Consider the following 24,778-nt stretch of genomic DNA (forward strand, 5'->3'; position numbering starts at 1 on the left):
CCCTCCAGATGACATCCTGCGACTAGTGAGGTCTGGCCGCCCGACAACCTGCCAACTCAACCCCATCCCCTCCTCCCTTCTCCAGACCATCTCTGGAGACCTTCTCCCATTCCTCACTTCCCTCATCAACTCATCCCTGACCACTGGCTCCATCCCCTATGACTTCAAAATGGCCCGAGTTGCTCCCCTCCTCAAGAAACCAACACTTGACTCATCTGATTGTCAAAAACTACAGACCTGTATCCCTTCTTTCTTTTCTTTCTAAAAACACTAGAGCGTGCAATCTCTGATCAACTCTCATTTTCTCTCTCAGAACTATCTTATTGACCCTAACCAGTAAGGTTTCAAGACTGGTCATTCAACTGAGACCGCTCTTCTCTGTGTCGCAGAGGCTCTCTGCCAAAGCTGACTCTCTCCTCTGTTCTCATCCTCCTAGATCTCCTAGTTCACGATCTACAACATCCGTAGAGTACGACCCTACCTCACACAGGAAGCGGCGCAGGTCCTAATCCAGGCACTTGTCATCTCCCGTCTGGATTACTGCAACTCGCTGTTGGCTGGGCTCCCTGCCTGTGCCATTAAACCCATGCATCTTATTCAGAATGCCGCAAGCCCACCTGTTGTTCGACCTTCCCAAGTTCTCTCATGTCATCCCGCTCTTTCGCACACTCCACTGGCTTCCAGTCGAAGCTCACATCCACTACAAGACCATGGTGTTTACCTACGGAGCAGCAAGAGGAACTGCCCCTCCCTACCTTCAGGCTCTGCTCAAACCCTACACCCCAACCTGAGCACTCCGTTCTGCCACCTCTGGTCTCTTGGCCCTCCCACCCCTACGGGAGGGAAGCTCCCGCTCAGCCCAGTCCCAGCTCTTCTCTGTCCTGGCACCCCAATGGTGGAACCAGCTTCCTCCTGAAGCTAGGACAGCAGAGTCCCTGCCCATCTTCCGAAAACATCTGAAACCCTACCTCTTCAAAAGTATTTTAAATAATCCTACAACACTATTCTGTAGTGGTGTTATGAGTGTTTCTGTACCCTGGGATAACTGTGTCCCTGTATTTCCTGTTTACTTCCTACTTCCTGTCTAGATGCCCGTACCTGTGTCAGGGCCAACTGTCAGTACGGCTGTGAGGCCACCAAAGGGGTGGTGCGATGCCAGTGTCCGTCTCCAGGGTTACGGCTGGGGCCAGACAGACGCACCTGTGTGGGTGAGTATTATGGTCTGGTCTGATTACACACAATAACACTATAATTTTGCTGTTGTTCTCCCAATTGGCTACAAATGTCACGGTTTACTATGCCAGAACCCAGAAGCAGACCAGGACAAGGTACGTTGAGAGAAAGGTGAGTGTTTATTTAATAGATTCCGAGTGAGGCTGAATAATCCAGGGAACAGAGCGGGTGGCGTGGATGGGTTGTTGAGGGTGCAGTGGTTGGTCGGTACTGGCTCGGCAGCCGCCCGACCATCAGGCAGAGGTAGGGTGAAGGTTCCGGGTGAGACTGCAGACAGAACAAAAACGGAGGTCAGTACACAGCAAGTCACAAGGTGCAAAACAACAAAACTAACACTAATGGCTCAGAGGCTGATACGCTGACAAACATACTGTTCATAGCTAACGATCCGGCAGGAACTGGATGTTAGGCCAGAGCCTAAGAAGGGTGATGATCAGGACCAGGTGTGCAGATTGCTGATGGGATGCAGGTGCGGAAAAGCAAGAGCGCCTCGGAGCGTTCCCGACCCTCGGAAACTGGAGATTACGAACCGGAACACTAGTCACCAGACAGGACCCGACTCAGACAGCCGGGATCGTTACAACAAATTACATTCTGAAATCCTATTGGATGACAGCGTCAGTCTACCCACCAATCAGTGGAGTGAATTACAGTCATCTTCACCAGCTCTGACAAATGACTCATTGTCTCTCTCTGACTGCGTCTCAAATGGCACCCTATTCCCTATATAGTGCACTACTTTAGACCAGAGAATGGCACCCTATTCCCTATATAGTGCACTACTTTAGACCAGAGAATGGCACCCTATTCACTAATATAGTGCACTACTTTAGACCAGAGAATGGCACCCTATTCACTAATATAGTGCACTACTCTGACCAGAGAATGGCACCCTATTCACTAATATAGTGCACTACTTTAGACCAGAGAATGGCACCATATTCACTAATATAGTGCACTACTTTGACCAGGACCCACAGGGTTAGGAGTACTGTATAGGACCCACAGGGTTAGGAGAACTGAATAGGACCCACAGGGTTAGGAGAACTGTACAGGACCCACAGGGTTAGGAGAACTGTACAGGACCCACAGGGTTAGGAGAACTGTACATGACCCACAGGGTTAGGATAACTGTATAGGACCCACAGGGTTAGGAGAACTGTATAGGACCCACAGGGTTAGGAGAACTGTACAGGACCCACAGGGTTAGGAGAACTGTACAGGACCCACAGGGTTAGGATAACTGTATAGGACCCACAGGGTTAGGAGAACTGTATATGACCCACAGGGTTAGGAGAACTGTATAGGGCCCACAGGGTTAGGATAACTGTATAGGACCCACAGGGTTAGGATAACTGTATAGGACCCACAGGGTTAGGAGAACTGTAGAGGACCCACAGGGTTAGGAGAACTGAATAGGACCCACAGGGTTAGGAGAACTGTATAGGACCCACAGGGTTAGGAGTACTGTATAGGACCCACAGGGTTAGGAGTACTGTATAGGACCCACAGGGTTAGGAGAACTGTATAGAACCCACAGGGTTAGGAGAACTGTATAGGACCCACAGGGTTAGGAGAACTGTATAGGACCCACAGGGTTAAGATAACTGTATAGGACCCACAGGGTTAGGAGAACTGTATAGACCCACAGGGTTAGGAGAACTGTATAGGACCCACAGGGTTAGGAGAACTGTATAGGACCCACAGGGTTAGGAGAACTGTATAGGACCCACAGGGTTAGGAGAACTGTATAGGACCCACAGGGTTAGGAGAACTGTATAGGACCCACAGGGTTAGGAGTACTGTATAGGACCCACAGGGTTAGGAGAACGTATAGGACCCACAGGGTTAGGGAGAACTGCATAGGACCCACAGGGTTAGGAGAACTGTATAGGACCCACAGGGTTAGGAAAACTGTATAGGACCCACAGGGTTAGGAGAACTGTATAGGACCCACAGGGTTAGGAGAACTGTATAGGACCCACAGGGTTAGGAGAACTGTATAGGACCCACAGGGTTAGGAGAACTGTATAGGACCCACAGGGTTAGGAGAACTGTATAGGACCCACAGGGTTAGGAGAACTGTATAGGACCCACAGGGTTAGGAGAACTGAATAGGTGGCAGACAGTCCAGCTTCTAGTCTGACCTGTAGCTGAGAATATTCAGATATAGGAATATGAAATAGGACCAGACCAGCGTTGATTCTGACCAGAGAAGGGAGCTAGCTTGTCTAACTATTTTAGCTGGTAAGCAATTACTAAATGTACTGAATACGACTCACATTCCTTTCAATCTTTTACCCAGCTTTTATTTCTTTAAATAAAATAACCACCAGTCAGGATGATACAGAGAGCTCAAGAGGTATGCTTAGATATGAAGAAAAATAATACATTTTTGACATAGAATGAAGCATAATGATTATGGCTCTAGATTGCAGGAAACAGCTGTTTCAGGTGTCGTAAAAATGCAATTCTCCAACTTCCGGACAAGGGGATGAGCCCCCTGCCCGACCACCCCCCCCAGCTATCCTCAAGCACTTTGCACCCCCTCAGAATTTTAGGGGATCAATGTTTCCCTGAACAACTACCGTATCAGACAGAGAGAGACGGATGGATGGATGGAGGGAGGGAGGGAGGGAGGGAGGGAGAGAGGGAGGGAGGGAGAGAGGGAGGGAGGGAGGGAGAGAGGGAGGGAGGGAGGGAGGGAGGAGGGATGAAAAGAGAGTGGAGGAATAGAGTGTCTCAGTCAGACAGAGAAGAGGGGGAGGATAGAGCGGGTCAGAGAGAGAAGAGGGGGAGGATAGAGCGGGTCAGAGAGAGAAGAGGGGAGGATAGAGCGGGTCAGAGAGAGAAGAGGGGGAGGATAGAGCGGGTCAAGAGAGAGAAGAGGGGGAGGATAGAGCGGGTCAGACAGAGAAGAGGGGGAGGATAGAGCGGGTCAGAGAGAGAAGAGGGGAGGATAGAGCGGGTCAGAGAGAGAAGAGGGGAGGATAGAGCGGGTCAGACAGAGAAGAGGGGGAGGATAGAGCGGGTCAGAGAGAGAGAAGAGGGGGAGGATAGAGCGGGTCAGAGAGAGAAGAGGGGGAGGATAGAGCGGGTCAGAGAGAGAAGAGGGGAGGATAGAGCGGGTCAGACAGAGAAGAGGGGAGGATAGAGCGGGTACAGGAGAGAGAAGAGGGGGAGGATAGAGCGGGTCAGAGAGAGAAGAGGGGGAGGATAGAGCGGGTCAGGAGAGAGAAGAGGGGGGAGGATAGAGCGGGTCAGACAGAGAAGAGGGGGAGGATAGAGCGGGTCAGACAGAGAAGAGAGGATAGAGCGGGTCAGACAGAGAAGAGGGGGAGGATAGAGCGGGTCAGACAGAGAAGAGGGGGAGGATAGAGCGGGTCAGACAGAGAAGAGGGGGAGGATAGAGCGGGTCAGAGAGAGAAGAGGGGGAGGATAGAGCGGGTCAGACAGAGAAGAGGGGGAGGATAGAGCGGGTCAGACAGAGAAGAGGGGGAGGATAGAGCGGTCAGACAGAGAAGAGGGGGAGGATAGAGCGGGTCAGAGAGAGAAGAGGGGAGGATAGAGCGGGTCAGGACAGAGAAGAGGGGGAGGATAGAGCCGGGTCAGACAGAGAAGAGGGGGAGGATAGAGCGGGTACAGACAGAGAAGAGGGGAGGGATAGAGCGGGTCAGACAGAGAAGAGGGGGAGGATAGAGCGGGTCAGACAGAGAAGAGGGGGAGGATAGAGCGGGTCAGACAGACAGAGAAGAGGGGGAGGATAGAGCGGGTCAGACAGACAGAGAAGAGGGGGAGGATAGAGTGGTCAGAGAGAGAAGAGGGGGAGGATAGAGCGGGTCAGACAGACAGAGAAGAGCGGGGAGATAGAGCGGGTCAGAGAGAGAAGAGGGAGAGAGGATAGGACATGAGACAGAAAGAGAAGAGGGGAGGATAGAGCGGTCAGACAGAGAAGAGGGGGAGGATAGAGCGGGTCAGAGAGAGAAGAGGGGGGAGATAGAGCCGGGTCGAAGAGAGAGAAGAGGGGAGGATAGAGCAGGTCAGAGAGAGAAGAGGGGGAGGATAGAGCGGGTCAGACAGAGAAGAGGGGGGAGGATAGAGCGGGTCAGAGAGAGAAGAGGGGGAGGATAGAGCGGTCAAGAGAGAGAAGAGGGGAGGATAGAGCGGGTCAGACAGAGAAGAGGGGGAGGATAGAGCGGGTCAGACAGAGAAGAGGGGGAGGATAGAGCGGGTCAGACAGAGAAGAGGGGGAGGATAGAGCGGGTCAGACAGAGAAGAGGGGGAGGATAGAGCGGGTCAGACAGAGAAGAGGGGGAGGATAGAGCGGGTCAGAGAGACAGAGAAGAGGGGAGGATAGAGCGGGTCAGACAGAGAAGAGGGGGAGGATAGAGCCGGGTCAGACAGAGAAGAGGGAGGATAGAGCGGGTCAGACAGACAGAGAAGAGGGGGAGGATAGAGCGGGTCAGAGAGAGAAGAGGGGGAGGATAGAGCGGGTCAGACAGACAGAGAAGAGGGAGGATAGAGCGGGTCAGAGAGAGAAGAGGGGAGGATAGAGCGGGTCAGACAGACAGAGAAGAGGGGGAGGATAGAGCGGGTCAGACAGAGAAGAGGGGGAGGATAAGGTCAGAGAGAGAAGAGGGGGAGGATAGAGCGGGTCAGAGAGAGAAGAGGGGGAGGATAGAGCGGGTCAGAGAGAGAAGAGGGGGAGGATAGAGCGGGTCAGACAGACAGAGAAGAGGGGGAGGATAGAGCGGGTCAGACAGAGAAGAGGGGGAGGATAGAGCGGGTCAGAGAGAGAAGAGGGGGAGGATAGAGCGGGTCAGAGAGAGAAGAGGGGGAGGATAGAGCGGGTCAGAGAGAGAAGAGGGAGGATAGAGCGGGTCGGACAGAGAAGAGGGGAGGATAGAGATGGGTCAGACAGAAGAGGAGGAGGGATAGGAGTGGGTCAGAGAGACAGAGAAGAGGGGGAGGATAGAGCGGGTCAGACAGAGAAGAGGGAGGAAGATGGGGCAGAGAGAGGGGATAGAGGGTAGACAGACAGAGAAGAGGGGAGATAGAGTGGGTCAGACAGACAGAGAAGAGGGGAGGATAGAGCAGTAGAGAGAAGAGGGGGAGGATAGAGCGGTCAGACAGACAGAGAAGAGGGGAGGAGTAGAGGGTCAGAGAGAGAAGAGGGAGGATAGAGCAGGTCAGAGAGAGAAGAGGGAGGATAGAGCTCAGACAGAGAAGAGGGGGAGGATAGAGCGGGTCAGAGAGAGAAGAGGGGAGGATAGAGCGGTCAGAGAGAGAAGAGGGGGAGGATAGAGCGGGTCAGACAGAGAAGAGGGGGAGGATGAGGTCAGACAGAGAAGAGGGGGGAGGATAGAGCCGGGTCAGACAGAGAAGAGGGAGGATAGAGCGGGTCAGACAGAGAAGAGGGGGAGGATAGAGCGGGTCAGACAGAGAAGAGGGGAGGATAGGCGGGTCAGAGAGAGAAGAGGGGGGAGGATAGAGCGGGTCAGACAGAGAAGAGGGGGAGGATAGAGCGAGTCAGACAGACAGAGAAGAGGGGAGGATAGATGGGTCAGAGAGAGAAGAGGAGGATAGAGCGGGTCAGACAGACAGAGAAGAGGGGAGGATAGAGTGAGAGAGAAGAGGGGGGATAGAGGGGTCAGACAGACAGAGAAGAGGGAGGATAGAGCGGCAGACAGAGAAGAGGGGGAGGATAGAGCTGGTCAGAGAGAGAAGAGGGGGAGATAGAGGGTCGAGAGAGAGAAGAGGGGGAGGATAGAGCGGGTCAGAGAGAGAAGAGGGGGAGGATAGACAGACAGAGAAGAGGGGGGAGGATAGAGCTCAGAGAGAGAAGAGGGGGAGGATAGAGCGGGTCAGGACAGAAAGAGGAGGATAGAGCAGGTCAGACAGAGAAGAGGGGGAGGATAGAGTGGGTCAGACAGAGAAGAGGGGGAGAAACAGACAGAGAGAGGGGAGGATAGAGCGGGTCAGACAGAGAAGAGGGGAGGATAGATGCGGGTCAGAGAGAGAAGAGGGGGAGGAGAGAGTCAGAGAGAGAAGAGGGGGAGGATAGAGTGGGTCAGAGAGAGAAGAGGGGAGGATAGAGCGTCAGAGAGAGAAGAGGGGGAGGATAGAGTGGCAGAGAGAGAAGAGGGGAGGATAGAGAGAGGGGGAGGATAGAGGAGAAGGGAGGATAGAGGGTAGACAGAGAAGAGGAGAAGATCGGGTAGACAGAGAAGAGGGGGAGGATGAGGTAGACAGAGAAGAGGGGGAGGATAGAGGGGTGGAGAGAGAAGAGGGGAGATAGAGCGGACAGAGAAGAGGGGGAGGAGTAGGAGGGGTAAGAGAGAGAAGAGGGGGAGGATAGAGGGACAGAGAAGAGGGGAGGATAGAGGTCGGACAGAGAAGAGGGGGAGGATAGAGGTCAGAGAGAGAAGAGGGAGGATAGAGGGGTCAGAGAGAGAAGAGGGGGAGGATAAGGGTGAGAGAGAGAAGAGGGAGGATAGAGTGGGTAGACAGAGAAGGGGGGGGATAGAGAGAAGAGAAGAGGGGAGGATAGAGGGTAGAAGAGAAGAGGGGAGGATAGAGGGCAGAGAGAGAAGAGGGGGAGGATAGAGGTAGGAGAGAAGAGGATAGAGGTCAGAAGAGAAGAGGGGAAGAGGGGCGGGAGGACAGAGGAGGATAGAGCGGAAGCAGAGAAGAGGGGAGGGAAGAGACAACAGAGAAGAGGGGAGGATAGAGCGTGGTCAGAGAGAGAAGAGGGGGAGGATGAGAGAGGGTCAGACAGACAGAGAAGAGGGGGGAGTAGAGGTAGGGAGAGAAGAGGGGGGAGGATAGAGCTAGACAGAAAGAGAAGAGAGGATAAGGATAGAAGAGAAGAGGGGGAGGAGGAGAGGGTCAGAGAGAGAAGAGGGGGAGGATAGAGCAGGGTCAGAGAGAGAAGAGGGGGAGGATAGGAGACAGAGTGAGAAGAGGGACAGAGCGAATAAAGGGATAGAGCGAGAGAGAAAAGGAGAGAAGAAGAAAGGGAGATAGAGGAAGAAGAGAAGAGGGGAGATAGAGCGTGGTCAGGAGAGAGAAGAGTGGGGGAGGATAGAGTTGGTAAGAGAAGAGGGGAGGATAGAACAACAGAGAAGAGGGGGAGGATAGAGGGGAGAGACAGAGAAGAGGAGGATTAGAGCGGGTCAGACAGAGAAGAGGGGAGGAGGAGAGAGGGTCAGACAGAGAAGAGGGGGAATAGAGGAACAAGAAGAGGGGGAGATAGAGAGAGAGAGAAGAGGGGAGGATAGAGGTACAGGAAAGGGAGGAAAGTAGAAAGGAGGGGAGGATAGAGGTCAGAGAGAGAAGAGGGAGAGGGAATGGAAAAAAGTCAAAGAAGAGAGGATAGAGAAGAGAGAGAAGAGAGGAAGATAGACAGAAGGAAGGGGAGGATAGGTGAGAGAGAAGAGGGAGGATAGACAGAAGACAGAGAAGAGGGAGGATAGAGTGTAGAAGAGAAGAGGGGAGGATAGAGTAAGAGAGAAGAGGGGGAGGATAGAGGGGTAAGAGAGAGAAGAGGGGGAGGATAGAGGGTCGAGAGAGAGAAGAGGGGAGGATAGAGCGGTAGATAGAGAAGAGGGGGAGGATAGAGGTCAGAGAGAGAAGAGGGAGGATAGAGTCAGAGAGAGAAGAGAGGATAGGAGAGAACAGACAGAGAAGAGGGAGATAGAGGGTAAGACAGAGAAGAGGGGAGGATAGAGGGATCAAGAGAAGAGAAGAGGGGGAGGATAGAGCGGGTAGACAGAGAAGAGGGGGGAGGATAGAGGGAGACGGAGAAAGTAGACGACAGAGAAGAGGGAGGAGAGAGGGGTCAAAAAGAGAAGAGGGGAGGATAGAGAGCTCAGAGAGAGAAGAGGGGAGGATAGAGTCGGGTAGACAGACAGAGAAGAGGGGGAGGATAGAGCGGGTTAGAGAGAGAAGAGGGGGAGGATAGAGGGTCAGACAGAAAGAGAAGAGGGGAGGATGAGAGGACAGACAGAGAAGAGGGGGAGGATAGAGGGGTAGAGAGAGAAGAGGGGAGGAGGATAGAGGGGAGAAGAGAGAAGAGGGGGAGAGTAGAGAAGTCAATGAGAGAGAAGAGAGAATAGAGCTGTCAGACAGAGAAGAGGGGAGGATAGAGGGGTAGAGAGAGAAGAGGGGGAGGATAGAGGAAAGAGAGAAGAGGGGGAGGATAGAGGGGGAGAGAGAGAAGAGGGGGAGGCATAGAGCGGATCAACAGAGAAGAGGGGGAGGATAGAGCGGGTCAGACAGAGAAGAGGAGGAGAGAGGGGTCAGACAGAGAAGAGGGGGAGGAGTAGAGCGGTGAGAAGAGAAGAGGGGAGGATAGAGGGGTTAGAGAGACAGAGAAGAGGGAGAAGAGGGACAGAGAGAGAAGAGGGGGAGGAAATAGACAGGAAAGGGGGGAGAGGTAGACAGAGAAGAGGGGAGGATAGGGTCAGACAGAAAAAAATGAAAGAGAAGAGGAGGATAGAGCGGTCAGACGAAGAGAAGAGGGGAGGATAGAGGGGCGAGAAAGAGGGAAAGTAGAGAGAGAAGAGGGGGAGGATAGAGTAGAGAGATAGAGAAGAGGGGGAGGATAGAGCGGGTCAGAGAGAGAAGAGGGGGGAGGATAGAGAGGGTAGACAGACAGAGAAGAGGGGAGGATAGAGGGCAGAGAGAGAAGAGGGGAGGATAGAGGGATAGACAGGGACAAGAAAGGATAGAGGTAAGAGAGAAGAGGGGAGGGATGAGAGCGGGTCAGAGAGAGAAGAGGGGGGAGGATAGAGTTGGTCAGAGAGAGAAGAGGGGGAGGATAGAGCGAACAGAGAGAGAAGAGGGAGGATAGAGGGAGACAGAAAGAGGGGAGGATAGAGAAGAGAGAGAGAAGAGGAGGATAGATGGGAACAGAAGAGAAGAGGGGGAGGATAGAGTCAGACAGAGAAGAGAGGGAGGATAGAGGGGTCAGAGAGAGAAGAGGAGGATAGAGATAGATAGAGAAGAGGGAGGATAGAGTAAGAGAAGAGGGGGAGGATAGAGGGTAGACAGAGAAGGGAGATAGAGAAGAAGAGGGGGAGGATAGAGAAGAGAGAGAAGAGGGGAGAAAGAAGTCAGAGAGAGAAGAGGGGAGATAGAGCGGCAGAGAGAGAAGAGGAAGATAGAGGTCAGACAGAGAAGAGGGGGAGGATAGAGGGTGGGAGACAGAGAAGAGGGGAGGATAGAGAGGTCAGAGAGAAAGAGAGGATAGAGGGTCAGAGAGAGAAGAGGGGGAACAGGGAGAGAAGAGGGAGGATAGAGGAAGAGAAGAGGGAGGATAGGAGAAGAGAAGAGGGAGAGAAGACAGACAAGAATAGGGGAGATAGAGGTAGAGAGAGAAGAGGGGAGGATAGAGGTAGAGAGAGAAGAGGGGGAGGATAGAGCGGGCCGGAAAAGAGAAGAGGGGAGGATAGAGCGGGTTAGAGAGACAGAGAAGAGGGGAGGATAGAGAGACAGAGAAGAGGGGGAGGATAAGCGTCAGACAGAGAAGAGGGGGAGGATAGAGGGTACAGACAGAGAAGAGGGGGGAGGATGGAGGGTGAGACAGAGAGAGAAGAGGGGGAGGATAGAGGGGTAGAGAGAGAAGAGGGTGGAGGAGTCAGAGGGGTAGAAGACAGAGAAGAGGAGAGGGGTAAGGAGAAGAGGGGGAGGATAGAGTCAGACAGAGAGAGAAGAGGGAGAGGATAAGATGTGAGACAGAGAAAGAGAGAAGAGAAGAAAGGGGAGGATAGAGGGTGAGAGAAAAGGGGGAGGATAGAGAGAAGAGAAGAGAGGATAGAGATAGACAGAGAAGAGAGGATAGAGGGTCAGAGAGGAGAAGAGGGGGGAGGATAGAGGGGCGAGAGAAGAGAGGATAGACGGCAGAAGAGAAGAGGGGGAGGATAGATGGGGGTCAGACAGAGAAGAGGGGATAGAGGGTCAGAAAGAGAAGAGGGGGAGGATAGAGGGTAGACAGAGAAGAGGGAGAAGAGGAGAAGAGAAGAGGGGAGGATAGAGGGTCAATGAGAAGAGGGGAATAAGAGAGAGAGAAGAGGGAGGATAGAGATCAGACAGAGAAGAGGGGGAGGAAGAGAGGTCAGACAGAAAGAGGATAGAGCGGGTCAGACAGAGAAGAGGGGGAGGATAGAGGAGACAGAGAAGAGGGGGAGGATAGAGAGGGTAGACAGAGAAGAGGGGAGGATAGAGGGTCAGAGAGAGAAGAGGGGGAGGATAGAGCGGGTCAGAGGAGAGAAGAGGGGAGGATGAGAGAAAAGACAGGAGAGGGGGAGGATAGAGGTAGACAGAGAAGAGGGGAGGATAGAGCGGGTCAGACAGAGAAGAGGGGGAGGATAGAGCGGGTCAGACAGAGAAGAGGGGGAGGATAAGGTCAGAGAGAGAAGAGGGGAGGATAGAAGGTAGACAGAGAAGAGAAGAGGGGGAGGATAGAGGGTAGAGAGAGAAGAGGGGGAGGATAGAGGGGGTCAGATAGAGAAGAGAGATAGAGGGATCAGAAGAGAAGAGGGGGAGGATAGAGGGGTCAGACAGAGAAGAGGGGGAGGAGTAGAGAGAAGAGAAGAGGGGGAGGATAGAGAACAGACAGAGAGAGAAGAGGTAGAGAGGATAACAGAGAAGAGGGAGGATAGAGATAGACAGGAGAAGAGGGGGAGGATAGAGGGCAGAGAAAGAGAAGAGGGGGAGATAGAGCGGGTCAGAGAGAGAAGAGGGGAGGATAGAAAGAGAGAGAAGGGAGGATAGAGGACAGAGAAGAGGGGAGGGATAAGACAGACAGAGAAGAGAAGAGGGGGAGGATAGAGAGGTCAGAGAGAGAAGAGGGAGGAGGATAGAGGGAAGACAGAGATGAGGGGGAGGATAGAGGTTATAGAGAGAGAAGAGGGGGGAGGATAGAGGGTAAAAGAGAAGAAAGAGGTAGAAGAGAAAGGGGGAGATAGAGGGTAGACAGAGAAGAGGGAAGAGAGAAAGGGGAGGATAAGGTCAGTCAGAGAAGAGGAATAAGTGTCAGAGAGAGAAGAGGAGGATAGAGCGGGTCAGAGAGGAGAAGAGGGGGAGTTAGAGGGTAGACAGAGAAGAGGGGGAGGTTAGATAGACAGAGAAGAGGGGAGGAAGAAGAGAGAGAAGAGGGGGAGGATAGAGGGGTCAGACAGAGAAGAGAAGAGGGGAGGAGAGAGGGGTAGAGAGAGAAGAGGGGAGGAAGAGGAGAGAGAGAAGAGGGGGAGGATAGAGGGGTCAGTCAGACAGAGAAGAGGGAGATAGAGGGGTAAGTAGTAGAGAAGAGGGGGAGGATAGAGGGTAAGACAGAGAAGAGGGGGGAGTATAGAGAGTCAGAAAGACAGAGGAAGAGGGGAGGATAGAGAGGGTCAGACAGAGAAGAGGGGGAGGATAGAGTGGGTAGAGCAGAAGAGAAGAGGGGGAGGATAGAGGGGTAGTCAGAGAAGAGGAGGAGTAGAGGGGTAGACAGAGAAGAGGAGATAGAGTGGGTAGACAGACAGAGAAGAGGGGGAGGATAGAGGATAAGAGAAGAGGGAGGATAGAGGTCAGACAGAGAAGAGGGGGAGGATAGAGGGGTAGACAGAGAAGAGGGGGAGGATAGAGGTGGTAGACAGAGAAGAGGGGAGATAGAGGGGTCAGACAGAGAAGAGGGGGAGGATAGAGCGGTCAGAGAGAGAAGAGGGGAGGATAGAGTGGGTCAGACAGAGAAGAGGGGGAGGATAGAGCGGTCAGAGAGAGAAGAGGGGGAGGATAGAGCGGGTCAGAGAGGAAGAGGGAGGATAGAGGGGTAGTAGACAGGAGAAGAGGGGAGGATAGAGGGGGTAGAGAGACAGAGAAGAGGGGAGGATAGAGGGTAGAGAGAGAAGAGGGAATAGAGCGATCAGAGAGAGAAGAGGGAGGATAGAGGGGTAGACAGAGAAGAGGGGGAGGATAGAGGGGGTCAGACAGAGAAGAGGGATAGAGGAGAGAGGAGAGGGGAGGATAGAGTAGAGAGAGAAGAGGGGAGGATAGAGGGGTAGACAGAGAAGAGGGGAGATAGAGGTAGAGAGAGAAGAGGGGAGGATAGAGCGGTAGACAGACAGAGAAGAGGGGGAGGATGAGAGCAGTAGACAGAGAAGAGGGGGAGGATTGAGCGGGTCAGAGAGAGAAGAGGGGGGAGGATAGAGGTAGAGAGAGAAGAGGGGGAGGATAGAGGGGTCAGACAGACAGAGAAGAGGGGGAGGATAGAGCGGGTCAGGACAGAGAACAGGGGGAGGATAGAGTGGGTAGACAGAGAAGAGGGGGAGGATAGAGCGGCTGAGACAGAGAAGAGGGGGAGGATAGAGGGGGTTGAGACAGAGAAGAGGGGGAGGATAGAGGTCAGAGAGAGAAGAGGGGGGAGGATAGAGGTGGAGAGAAGAGGGGAGGATAGAGTTGGTCAGACAGAGAAGAGGGAGGATAGAGCGGACAGACAGAGAAGAGGGGGAGGATAGAGCGGGTCAGACAGAGAAGAGGGGGAGGATAGAGCTGGACAGAGAAGAGGAGGATAGAGGGAGAGAGAGAAGGGGAGATAGGAGGGTGAGAGAGAGAAGAGGGAGGGGATAGACGGTAGAGAGAGAAGAGGGGGTGGATAGGAGCGGGTAGAAGGAAGAGGGGAGGATAGAGGGTAGAGAGAGAAGAGGGGGATAGAGCTGGTCAGAGAGAGAAGAGGGGGAGGATAGACGGGTAGACAGAGAAGAATAGAGGGGAGACAGAGAAGAGGGGGAGTGATAGAGGGTCAGAGAGAGAAGAGGGGAGATAGAGGAGAGAAGAGAAGAGGGGAGGATAGAGAGAGAGAGAAGGGGGGAGGATAGAGGGGCAGACAGAGAGAGAAGAGGGGGGAGATAGAGGGTAGACAGAGAAGAGGGAGGATGAGCGGGTAGACAGAGAAGAGGGGAGGATAGAGGTAGACAGAGAAGAGGGGGAGGTTAGGAGGGTCAGACAGAGAAGAGGGGAGGATAGAGCGGTCAGAGAGAGAAGAGGGGGAGGATAGAGGGTAGACAGAGAAGAGAAGAGGGGGAGGATAGAGGGGTGAGAGAGAGAGAGGGAGGATAGAGGGTAGAGAGAGAAGAGGGGGAGGATAGAGCGGACAGTAGACAGAGAAGAGGGGAGGATAGAGCGGAAAGTAGACAGAGAAAAGGGGAGGATAGAGTGGGTCAGACAGAGAAGAGGGGAGCATAGAGGGTAGACAGACAGAGAAGAGGGGGAGATAGAGGTAGACAGAGAAGAGGGGAGGATAGAGTAGACAGACAGAGAAGAGGGGGAGGATAGAGGGGTAGGCAGAGAAGAGGGGGAGGGATAGAGGTCTGACAGAGAAGAGGGGGAGGATAGAGGGGTCAGGAGAGAGAAGAGGGGGAGGGATAGAGTAGAGAGAGAAGAGGGGAGGAGAGGTAGAAGAGAAGAGGGAGGATAGAGGTAGACAGAGAAAGGGGGAGGATAGAGGGTAAGAGAAGAGGAGGATAGAGGGATCAGTCAGAGAAGAGGGGGAGGATAGAGCGGATCAGAGAGGAGAAGAGAGGATAGAGCTGAGTCAGACAGAGAAGAGGGGAGGATAGAGGTCAGAGAGAGAAGAGGGGGATAGGGTAGACAGAGAGAGAAGAGGGGAGAGCGGGGAAAGAAGAGGAATAGAGCGGGTCAGACAGAGAAGAGGGGGAGGGTAGAGCGGGTCAGAGAGACAGAGAAGAGGGGAGGATAGAGGGTCAGAGAGAGAAGAGGGGGAGGATGAGCGGGCTAAGAGAGAGAAGAGGGGGAGGATAGAGCGGGTCAGACAGAGAAGAGGGGGAGGATAGAGCTGTGAGACAGAGAAGAGAAGAGGCGGAGGATAGAGGTCAGAGAGAGAAGAGGGAGGATAGAGGGTAACAGAGAAGAGGGAGGATAGAGAAGAGAGAGAAGAGGGGAGGATAGAGCGTAGAGAGAAGAGGGGGAGGATAGAGCGGGAAGAGAGAGAAGAGGGGGAGGATAGAGGGGTAGACAGAGAAGAGGGGAGGATAGAGCTGGTCGGAAGAGAAGAGGGAGGAGAGGGTCAGACTGAGAAGAGGGAGGATAGTGAGCGGTAGAGAGAGAAGAGGGGGAGGATAGAGCGGGTCAGAGAGAGAAGAGGGGGAGGATAGAGGGTAGAGAGAGAAGAGGGGGAGGATAGAGCGATCAGAGAGAGAGAGGGAGGATAGAGGGTAGAGAGAGAAGGAGGGGGAGGATAGAGGTAGACAGAGAAGAGGGGGAGGATAGATCGGGTCAGAGAGGAGAAGGGAGGAAGAGGAGAGAGAGAAGAGGGATAGAGGGGTCAGAGAGAGAAGAGGGGGAGGATAGAGGGGTCAGAGAGAGAAGAGGGGGGAGGATAGGAGCGGGTCAGAAAAAGAAGGGGAGGATAGAGCGGAGTCAGAGAGAGAAGAGGGGGAGGATAGAGCGGTAGAGAGAGAAGAGGGGGAGGATAGAGCGGTAGAGAGAAGAGAAGAGGGGAGGATAGAGAGAGAGAGAAGAGGGGGAGAGGTAGAGAGAGAAGAGGGGAGGATAGACGGTAGAGAGAGAAGAAGAGGGGAGGAAGAGTAGAGAGAGAAGAGGGGGAGGATAGAGCGGTAAGAGAGAAGAGGGGGAGGATAGAGGGAAAAGAGAAGAGGGGGAGGATAGACGGGTAGAGAGAGAAGAGGGGAGGATAGAGAGGTGAGAGAGAGAAGAGGGGGAGGATAGAGCTATAGAGAGAGAAGGGAGGATAGAGGTGAAGAGAAGAGGGGAGGATAGAGGGTCAGAGAGAGAAGAGGAGGAGGATAGAGGGGTAGACAGAGAAGAGGGGGAGGAGAGGGTAGAAGAGAAGAGGGGGGAGGATAGAGTAGAGAGAGAAGAGGGAGGATAGAGCGGTAGAGAGAGAAGAGGGGAAGATAGAGGGTTTTAGACAGAAGAGAAGAGGGGAGGATAGAGGGTCAGACAGAGAAGAGGGGGAGGATAGAGTGGGTCAGAGAGAGAAGAGGGGAGGACAGATGGGGTCAGACAGAGAAGAGGGAGGAGAGTAGATAGAGAAGAGGGGAGGAGTGGGGGAGTAGAGAGAGAAGAGGGGAGTGAGATAGAGCGGGTCAGACAGAGAAGAGGGAGACAGATGGGTCAGAACAGAGAGGAGGAGTATGGAGTCAATGAGAGAGAAGAGGGGGAGGATAGATGCGGTAGACAGAGAAGAGGGGGAGGATAGAGCGGTCAGAGAGAGAAGAGGGGGAGGATAGAGGTAGAAGAGAAGAGGGGAAGTAGGAGAGAAGAAGGAGAGAGAGAAGAGGGGAGGATAGAGGAGAAGAGGAGGATAGAGGGGAAGACAGAGAAGAGGGGGAGGATAGAGGGGTCAGAGAGAGAAGAGGGGGAGGAAGAAAAGAGAGAAGAGGGGGAGGATAGAGGGAGAGAGAGAAGAGGGCAGAGAGAAGAGGGGGAGGATAGAGTGGGTCAGAGAGAGAAGAGGGGGAGGATAGAGCGTGGGAGAGAGAAGAGGGGGAGGGAGTAGAGCTTGGTTCAGACAGAGAGAAGAGGAGGAAGAGAGAAAGAGAAAGGGGGAGGAAGAGTAGAGAGAGAAGAGGGGAGGAGGATAGAGGAGAAGAGAAGAGGGGGAGGAGAGAGGGTAGACAGAGAAGAGGGGAGGATAGAGGGTCAGAAGAGAAGAGGGGAGGATAGAGGGGTAGACAGAGAAGAGGGGGAGGATAGAGGTCAGAGAGAGAAGAGGGGGGAGGATAGAGCGGGAGAGAAGAAGAAAGAAGAGGGAGGATAGAGATCAGAGAGAGAAGAGGGGAGGAGACAGATTGGTCAGACAGAGAAGAAGGAGGAGAGTTTTAAATGAGAGACAGACAAGAGGGGAGGGAGAGCTGGCTGAGAGAGAAGAGGTAGAGTGGGTAGAGAGAGAAGAAGGAGGAGCAGAGCGGGTCAGACAGAGAAGAGGGAGGAAAGGGACAGACAGAGAAGAGAAGAGGGGAGGAGAGAGCTGGCCAGAGAGAGAAGAAGGGAGGATAGATGGGTCAGACAGAGACAGAGGGGGAGATAGAGCGGTAGGAGAGAAGAGGGGAGGATAGAGGTAATGAAGGAGGATAGAGTCGGAAAGATTAGAGAGAAGGGGAAGAGTGTCAGAGAGAGAAGAGGGGAGGATAGACGGGTGAGAAGAGAAGAGGGGGAGGATAGAGGGTCAGAGAGAGAAAGAGGGGGAGGATAGAGGGGTCAGGACATGAGAAGAGGGGGGAGGATAGAGCGGTCAGAGAGAGAAGAGGGGGAGGATAGAGGTAGAGGAGAGAAGAGGGGGAGGATAGAGGTATAGACAGAGAAGAGAAGGAGGATAGATGGAGAGAGAGAAGAGGGAGGAAGAGACGGTAAAAGAGAGAGAGGATAGAGTGGTAGACAGAGAAGAGGGAAGAGGAGAGAGAAGAAGATAGAGGGGGTCAGACAGGAGAGAAGGATAGAAGTGAGAGAGAGAAGAAGGAGGATAGAGCGGTCAAGAGAGTAGAAGAGAGAATAGAGCGCAGACAGAGAGAGGAAGGATAGAGGAGAAGAGAAGGGAGGATAGAGATCAGACAGAGAAGAGGAGAGAGGGAGACAGAGAAGAGGGGAGAGAGGTCAGAAAGAAAGAAGGATAGAGGATATAGACAGAGAAAGAGGGGAGAGATAGAGCTGGTCAGAGAGAGAAGAGGGAGGAGGATATTAAAGAGAAGAGGGAGGATAGAGGGGCTGAGAGAGAGAAGAGATATTGAGGAGAAGGAAGAGGGAGGATAGATGTATGAAAGAGAAGAGGAGATAGAGGTAGAGAGAGAAGAGGGGGGAGAGGGTAGAGAGAAAGAGGTAAGATGGGGGACAGAAGATAGGGAGGATAGATGGTATCAGATTATGAGAAGAGGGGGAGGATAGAGGGGTAGAGAGAGGAAGAGGGGAGGATAGAGGGGTAGAGAGAGAGAAGAGGGGGAGTGATAGAGGGGTCAGACAGAGAAGAGGTGGAGATGGAGAGGGTCAGAGAGAGAAGAGGAGGGAGGATAGAGCGGGTCAGAGAGAAAGAAGAGGGGGAGGATAGAGCGGGTAGTAGAAGAGAAGAGGGAGAAGAGAGAGAAGAGGGGGAGGATAGAGGGTAGAGAGAGAAGAGGGGAGGATAGAGCGGGTCAGACAGGACAGAGAAGAGAGGGGAGGATAGAGCGAGTCAGAGAGAGAAGAGGGGAATATAGAGAGAAGAGGGGAGGATAGAGGGTCAGAAGAGAAGAGAGGATAGAGGGTCAGAGAGAGAAGAGGGGAGAAGAGGTCAGAGAGAGAAGAGGGGGAGGATAGAGGTAGAGAGAGAAGAGGGAGGATAGAGGGTAAGAGAGAAGAGAGGATAGAGTAGAGAGAGAAGAGGGGGAGGATAGAGCGGTCAGAGAGAGAAGAGGGAGGATAGAGTGGAAGAGAGGGAGATAGAGTAGAAGAGAAGGGGAGGATAGAAGAGAGAGAAGAGGATAGAGCGGCAGAGAGAGAAGAGGGGGAAGAGAGAGAAAGAGGAGGATAGAGGTAGAGAGAGAAGAGGGGGAGGAGTAGAGCGGGTCAGAGAGAGAAGAGGGGGGAGGATAGAGCAGGTGAGACAGAGAAGAGGGGAGGATAGAGGGTGAAGAGAAGAGGGGAGGAGTAGAGGGGTCAGAGAGAGGAAGAGGGGGAGGATAGAGGGTCAGAGAGAGAAGAGGGGGAGGATAGAGCGGACAGAGAGAGAAGAGGGGGAGTGGGATAGAGCGGGTCAGACAGAGAGAGAAGAGGGGAGGTATAGAGGGGTAGACAGAGAGAGAGGGGAGTGATAGAGCCGGTCAGACAGAGAAGAGGGGGAGTGATAGAGGGGTCAGAAAGAGAAGAGGGGGAAGATAGGAGCTAGAGAGAGAAGAGGGGAGGAAGAGGTAGAGAGAGAAGAGGGGGAGGATAGAGCGGGGACAAGAAGGGGGGAGGATAGAGGGTAGAGAGAGAAGAGGGGGGAGATAGAGCGGGTCAGAAAAGAGAAGAGGGAGGGGAGTGAAGGGGGAGGATAGAGGAAAGTAAAAGGAAAGGAGAGAAGAGAGAAGAGAAGAGGAGACAGAGAAAAAGGAGGATAGAGCGGTCGACAGAGAGAAGAGGAGGAGAGAGAGAAGGTCAGACAGAGAAGAGGGGAGGAGAGAGGGGTGTCAGAAGAGAAGAGAGATAAGAAGGGAAAGAGAAGAGGAAGGATAGAGGGAGACAGACAAGGAGGGAGGAATTGAGGGTAGACAGAGAAGAGGGGAGGATAGAGTAGAGAGGAGAGAGAGGAGAAGAGGGACAGAAGAGAAAAATAGAAGAAGAAGAGGGGAGGATAGAGGGGTCAGAGAGAGAAGAGGGGGAGTGATAGAGCGGGTCAGACAGAGAAGAGGGGAGGATAGAGCGGGTCAGACAGAGAAGAAGATAGAGGGTAAGAAAGGAGAAGAGGGGGAGGATAGAGGGTAGAGAGAGAAGAGGAGGATAGAGCTTGGTCGAGAGAGAGAAGAGGAGGATAGAGGGTAAAGAGAAGAGGGGGAGATAGAGGGTCAGAGAGAGAAGAGGGGGGAGGATAGAGGGGAGTCAGAGAGAGAAGAGGGGGATGGATAGAGCGACAGAGAGAGAAGAGGAGGATAGAGGGGTCAGACAGAGAAGAGGGGGAGGATAGAGCGGGGAGAGAGAGAAGAGGGGGAGGATAGAGGTACAGAGAAGAGGAGAGAGAGAAGAGAAGAGGGGATAGAGGTAGAGAGAGAAAGGGGGAAGAAGAAGAGAGAAGAGGGAGGATAGAGGGTCAGAGAGAGAAGAGGGGGAGGATAGAGAGAAAGAAGGAAGAAAGAGAGAAAAAAGAAAAAGGGAGGATAGAGAGAGAAGAGGGGAGGATAGAGCGGTCAGAGAGAGAAGAGGGGGAGGATGAGGGGGAAGAGAAGAGGGGAGATAGAGGGAGAGAGAGAAGAGGGGGAGGATAGAGGTAAGAGAGAGAAGAGGGGAGAGAGGTCAGAGAGAGAAGAGGGGAGGATAGAGGAGAAGAGAAAGGGGAGGATAGAGCTAGAGAGAGAAGAGGGGGAGGATAGAGGGGTAGAGAGAGAAGAGGGAGGATAGAGGTAGAAGAGAAGAGGGGGAGGATAGAGGGTCAGAGAGAGAAGAGGGGGAGGATAGAGATAACAGAGAAGAGGGGGAGGATAGAGCGGGTAGAGAGAGAAGAGGGGGGAGGATAGAGGTAGACAGAGAAGAGGGGAGGATAGAGCGGTCAGAGAAGAGAAGAGGGGGAGGATAAGGTCAGAGAGAGAAGAGAGGATAGAGCGGGTCAGAGAGAGAAGAGGGGGAGGATAGAGGGGATCAGAGAGAGAAGAGGGAGGATAGAGGGGTAGAGAGAGAAGAGGGGAGGATAGAGGGGTAGAGAGAGAAGAGGGGGAGATAGAGCGGTAGAGAGAAGAGGGGGAGGATAGAGCGGGTCAGAGAGAGAAGAGGGGAGGATAGACGGACAAAGAGAAGAGGGGAGGATAGAGGGGTCAGAGAGAGAAGAGGAGATAGAGCGGTGCAGACAGAGAAGAGGGGGAGGATAGAGGGAGACAGAGAAGAGGGGAGGAAGAGAAAAAAAAAAGAAGGGAGATAGAAGAAGAGAAGGAAGGGTAGAAGAGAGAAGAGGGGAGGATAGAGGAGAGAGAGAAGAGGGAGGATAGAGTAGACAGAGAAGAGGGGGAGGATAGAGCGGGTCAGAGAGAGAAGAGGGGGAGGATAGAGGGTCAGAGAGAGAAGAGGGGGAGGATAGAGCGGACAGAGAGAGAAGAGGGGGAGGATAGAGTGGTCAGAGAGAGAAGAGAAGAGGGGGAGGATAGAGAGACGTCAGAGAGAGAAGAGGGGGAGGATAGAGCGGGTCAGAAGAAGAGGGGAGGATAGAGCGAAAAGAGGAGGAAGAGGGTAGAGAGAGAAGAGGGAGGATAGAGCGGTAGAAGAGAAGGGGAGAATAGAAGGGTCAGATCAGAGAAGAGTGGGAGGATAGAGGGTCAGACAGAGAAGAGGGGAGGATAGAGCGGATCAGAGAGAGAAGAGGGGGAGGATAGAGGGGTCAGAGAGAGAAGAGGGGAGGATAGAGGGACAGAGAGAGAAGAGGGGGAGGATAAGTAGAGAGAGAAGAGGGGAGGATAGAGGCAGAGAGAGAAGAGGGAGGATAGAGCGGGAGTCAAGAGAGAAGAGGGGGAGGATAGAGCGTAGAAAGAGAAGAGGGGGAGGATAGAGGGTAGAGAGAGAAGAGGGGAGGATAGAGCGGGTCAGAGAGAGAAGAGGGGGAGGATAGAGGGTCAGAGGAGAGAAGAGGGGGAGGATAGAGGGGTGAGAGAGAGAAGAGGGGAGGATAGAGCGGGTGAGAAAAAAGAGAGGAGATAAGGAAGAGAAAGGGAGAAGAGCGGGTAAGAGAGAAGAGGGGAGAAGAGTAGAGAGAGAAGAGGGAGGATAGAGCGGGTAGACAGAGAGAGAAGAGGGGAGGATAGAGCGGGAGAGAGAGAAGAGGGGGAGGATAGAGCGGTCAGAGAGAGAAGAGGGGGAGGATAGAGCGGGTAGAGAGAGAAGAGGGGAGGATAGAGCGGGTCAGAGAGAGAAGAGGGGGAGGATAGAGGTAGAGAGAGAAGAGGAGATAGAGCGGATGAGAGAGAGAAGAGGAGGATAGACAGAAAGAAGAGGAGATAGAGGGGTGAGAGAGAGAAGAGGGGGAGGATAGAGCGGTCAAAGAAAAGGGGAGATAGAGAAATGGTCAGAGAGAAGAGGAGGGAGGATAGAGTGGTCAGAGAGAGAAGAGGGAGGATAGAGTGGTCAGAGAGAGAAGAGGGAGGATAGAGCGGTCAGAGAGAGAAGAGGGAGGAGTAGTAGGGGTAGACAGAGAAGAGGGATGGATAGAGGGTAGAAGAGAAGAGGGAGGATAGAGCGGGTCGGAGTAGAGAAGAGGAGATAGAGAGGTAGACAGAGAAGAGGAATAGACAGAGCAGAGAAGAGGGAGGAGGAAGAGCGGTAGAGAGAGAAGAGGGGAGGATAGAGGGGGTCAGACAAAAGAGAAGAGGGAGGAGTAGAGTGGTGAGAGAGAGAAGAGGGGGAGGATAGAGGGTGTGACAGAGAGAGAAGAGGGGAGATAGAGGTCAGAGAGAGAAGAGGGGGAGGATAGAGCGGGTCAGACAGAGAAGAGGGGGAGGATAGAGCGGGTCAGAGAGAGAAGAGGGGAGGATAGAGCGGGTCAGACAGAGAAGAGGGGGAGGATAGAGCGGGTCAGACGAGAAAGAGGGGGAGGATAGAGGGGTCAGACAGAAAGAGAAGAGGGGGAGGATAGAGCGGGTCAGAGAGAGAAGAGGGGAGGATAGAGGTCAGAGAGAGAAGAGGGGGAGGATAGAGGGGTCAACAGAGCAGAGAAGAGGGGGAGGATAGAGCGGGTCAAGCAGAGAAGAGGGGGAGGATAGAGCGGGTCAGACGAGAGAAGAGGGGGAGGATAGAGCCGGTCAGAAGAGAGAAGAGGGGAGGATAGAGGGTAGACAGAGAAGAGGGGGAGGATAGAGAGAAAAAGGGGATAGAGAAAGTGGGGCAGAGAGAGAAGAGGGGAGGATAGCAGAGAAGGGAGGAGGAGAGGGAGAGAGAGAAGAGGGGAGGATAGAGCGGGTCAGACAGAGAAGAGGGGGAGGAGTAGAGAGAGGCATGAAGAGAAGAGGGGAGGATAGAGGTAGAGAGAGAAGAGGGAGGATAGAGGGGTAGACAGAGAGAGAGGGGAGGATAGAGGGTGAGAGAGAGAAGAGGAGGATAGAGCGGGTCAGACAGAGAGAGAAGAGGGGAGGATAGAGGGTCAGAGAGAGAAGAGGGGGAGGATAGAGGGGTCAGACAGAGAAGAGGGGGAGGATAGAGGGTAGAGAGAGAAGAGAGGATAAGGTAAGAGAGAAGAGGGAGGATAGACGGTAGAGAGAGAAGAGGGGGAGGATAGATAAGAAAGGAGGATAGAGAAAAGACAGAGAAGAGGGAGGATAGAGCGTAGAGAGAGAAGAGGGGGAGGATAGAGGGTCAGGAGAGAGAAGAGGGGGAGGATAGAGCGGGTCAGAGAGAGAAGAGGGGGAGGATAGAGGGGTAGAGAGAGAAGAGGGAGGATAGAGGGTTAGAGAGAGAAGAGGGGGAGGATAGAGGGTCAGAGAGAGAAGAGGGGAGGAAGAGGGGTAGAAGAGAAGAGGGAGGATAGAGCGGTCAGACAGAGAAGAGGGGAGGATAGAGGGTCAGAGAGAAAGGAGCGGTCAAGAAGAGGGGGAGGATAGAGGGGAGAAGAAAGGGAGAAAAGAAGGAAGAGGGGAGATAGAGTGAGAGAGAGAAGAGGAGGATAGAGCGGTAGAGAGAGAAGAGGGGGAGGATAGAGGGGTTAGAGATGAGAAGAGGGGGATAGAGTGGTAGAGAGAGAAGAGGAGATAGAGTGGGTCAGAGAGAGAAGAGGGGAGGATAGAGTGGTCAGAGAGAGAAGAGGGGAGGATAGAGGGGTAGAGGAGAGAAGAGGGGGAGGATAGAGGGTCAGAGAGAGAGGGAGGATAGAGTAGAGAGAGAAGAGGGGGAGGATAGGAGGTAGACAGAGAAGAGGGGGAGGATAGAGGGGAGTAAGAGAGAAGAGGGGAGGATGAGGTAGAGAGAAAGAGGGGAGGATAGAGCAGAAGAAGGGAGAAGAGATAGAGAGAGAAGAGGGGAGGATAGACGGTAGAGAGAGAAGAGGGGAGGATAGAGCGGGTCAGAGAGAGAAGAGGGGGAGGATAGAGCAGAAGAGAAGAGGGGGAGGATAGAGGGGTTGAAGAGAAGAAGGAGGGCAGAGAGAGAAGAGGGGGAGGATAGAGGTCAGAGAGAGAAGAGGGGGAGGATAGAGGTAGAGGAGAGAAGAGGGGGGAGGATAGAGCGGTAGGAGAGAAGAGGGGGGAGGATAGAGGGGTGAGAGAGAGAAGAGGGGGAGGATAGAGGGATAGAAGAGAAGAGGGGGAGGATAGGGGTAGAGAGAGAAGAGGGGAGGATAGAGCGGTAGAGAGAGAAGAGGGGAGGATAGAGGTAGGGAGAGAAGAGGAGATAGAGGGTGAGAGAGAGAAGAGGGGGAGGATAGAGGGGTCAGAGAGAGAGAGAGAGGGAATAGAGCGGGTCAGAGAGAGAAGAGGGGGAGATAGAGGGAGAAGAGAAGAGGAGGATAGAGGTAGAGGAAGAGGGAGGATAGAGGGTCAGAGAGAGAAGAGGGGAGGATAGAGTCAGAGAGAGAAGAGGGGGAGGATAGAGGGTCAGAGAGAGAAGAGGGGAGGATAGAGTAAGAGAGAGAAGAGGGGAGGATGAGGGGGTCAGAGAGAGAAGAGGGGGAGGATAGAGGTAGAGAGAGAAGAGGGTAGGGGGTAGAGAGAGAAGAGAAAGAGGAGAGAAGGAGGATAGAGCCATATGTAAGATAGAGAAGAGGAGGGTTTAAAAGAACAGAGAGAGAGGGGGAGGATAAGGAAAAAGAGGGGATAGATAGACAGAGAAGAGGAGGAAAGAGCGATGAGACAGAGAAGAGGGGGAGGATAGAGTCGAACAGAGAGAG

At 53.4% G+C, this 24,778-nt stretch overlaps 1 protein-coding gene across 1 annotated transcript in view; it reads left to right on the forward strand.

The window, feature by feature from the left end:
* Positions 1–24,778, forward strand: part of LOC121571000 (nephronectin-like) — a 45,760-nt gene that overhangs the window by 12,531 nt on the left and 8,451 nt on the right. Inside the window, exon 5 of the mRNA XM_045212877.1 lies at positions 1,089–1,208. Within this exon, the coding sequence (XP_045068812.1) occupies positions 1,089–1,208 (120 nt within the window). The remainder of the gene's footprint in view (positions 1–1,088; positions 1,209–24,778) is intronic.

The sequence above is a fragment of the Coregonus clupeaformis genome, unplaced genomic scaffold, assembly GCF_020615455.1.
Source record: "Coregonus clupeaformis isolate EN_2021a unplaced genomic scaffold, ASM2061545v1 scaf0059, whole genome shotgun sequence".
NCBI classification, from domain to species: domain Eukaryota; kingdom Metazoa; phylum Chordata; class Actinopteri; order Salmoniformes; family Salmonidae; genus Coregonus; species Coregonus clupeaformis.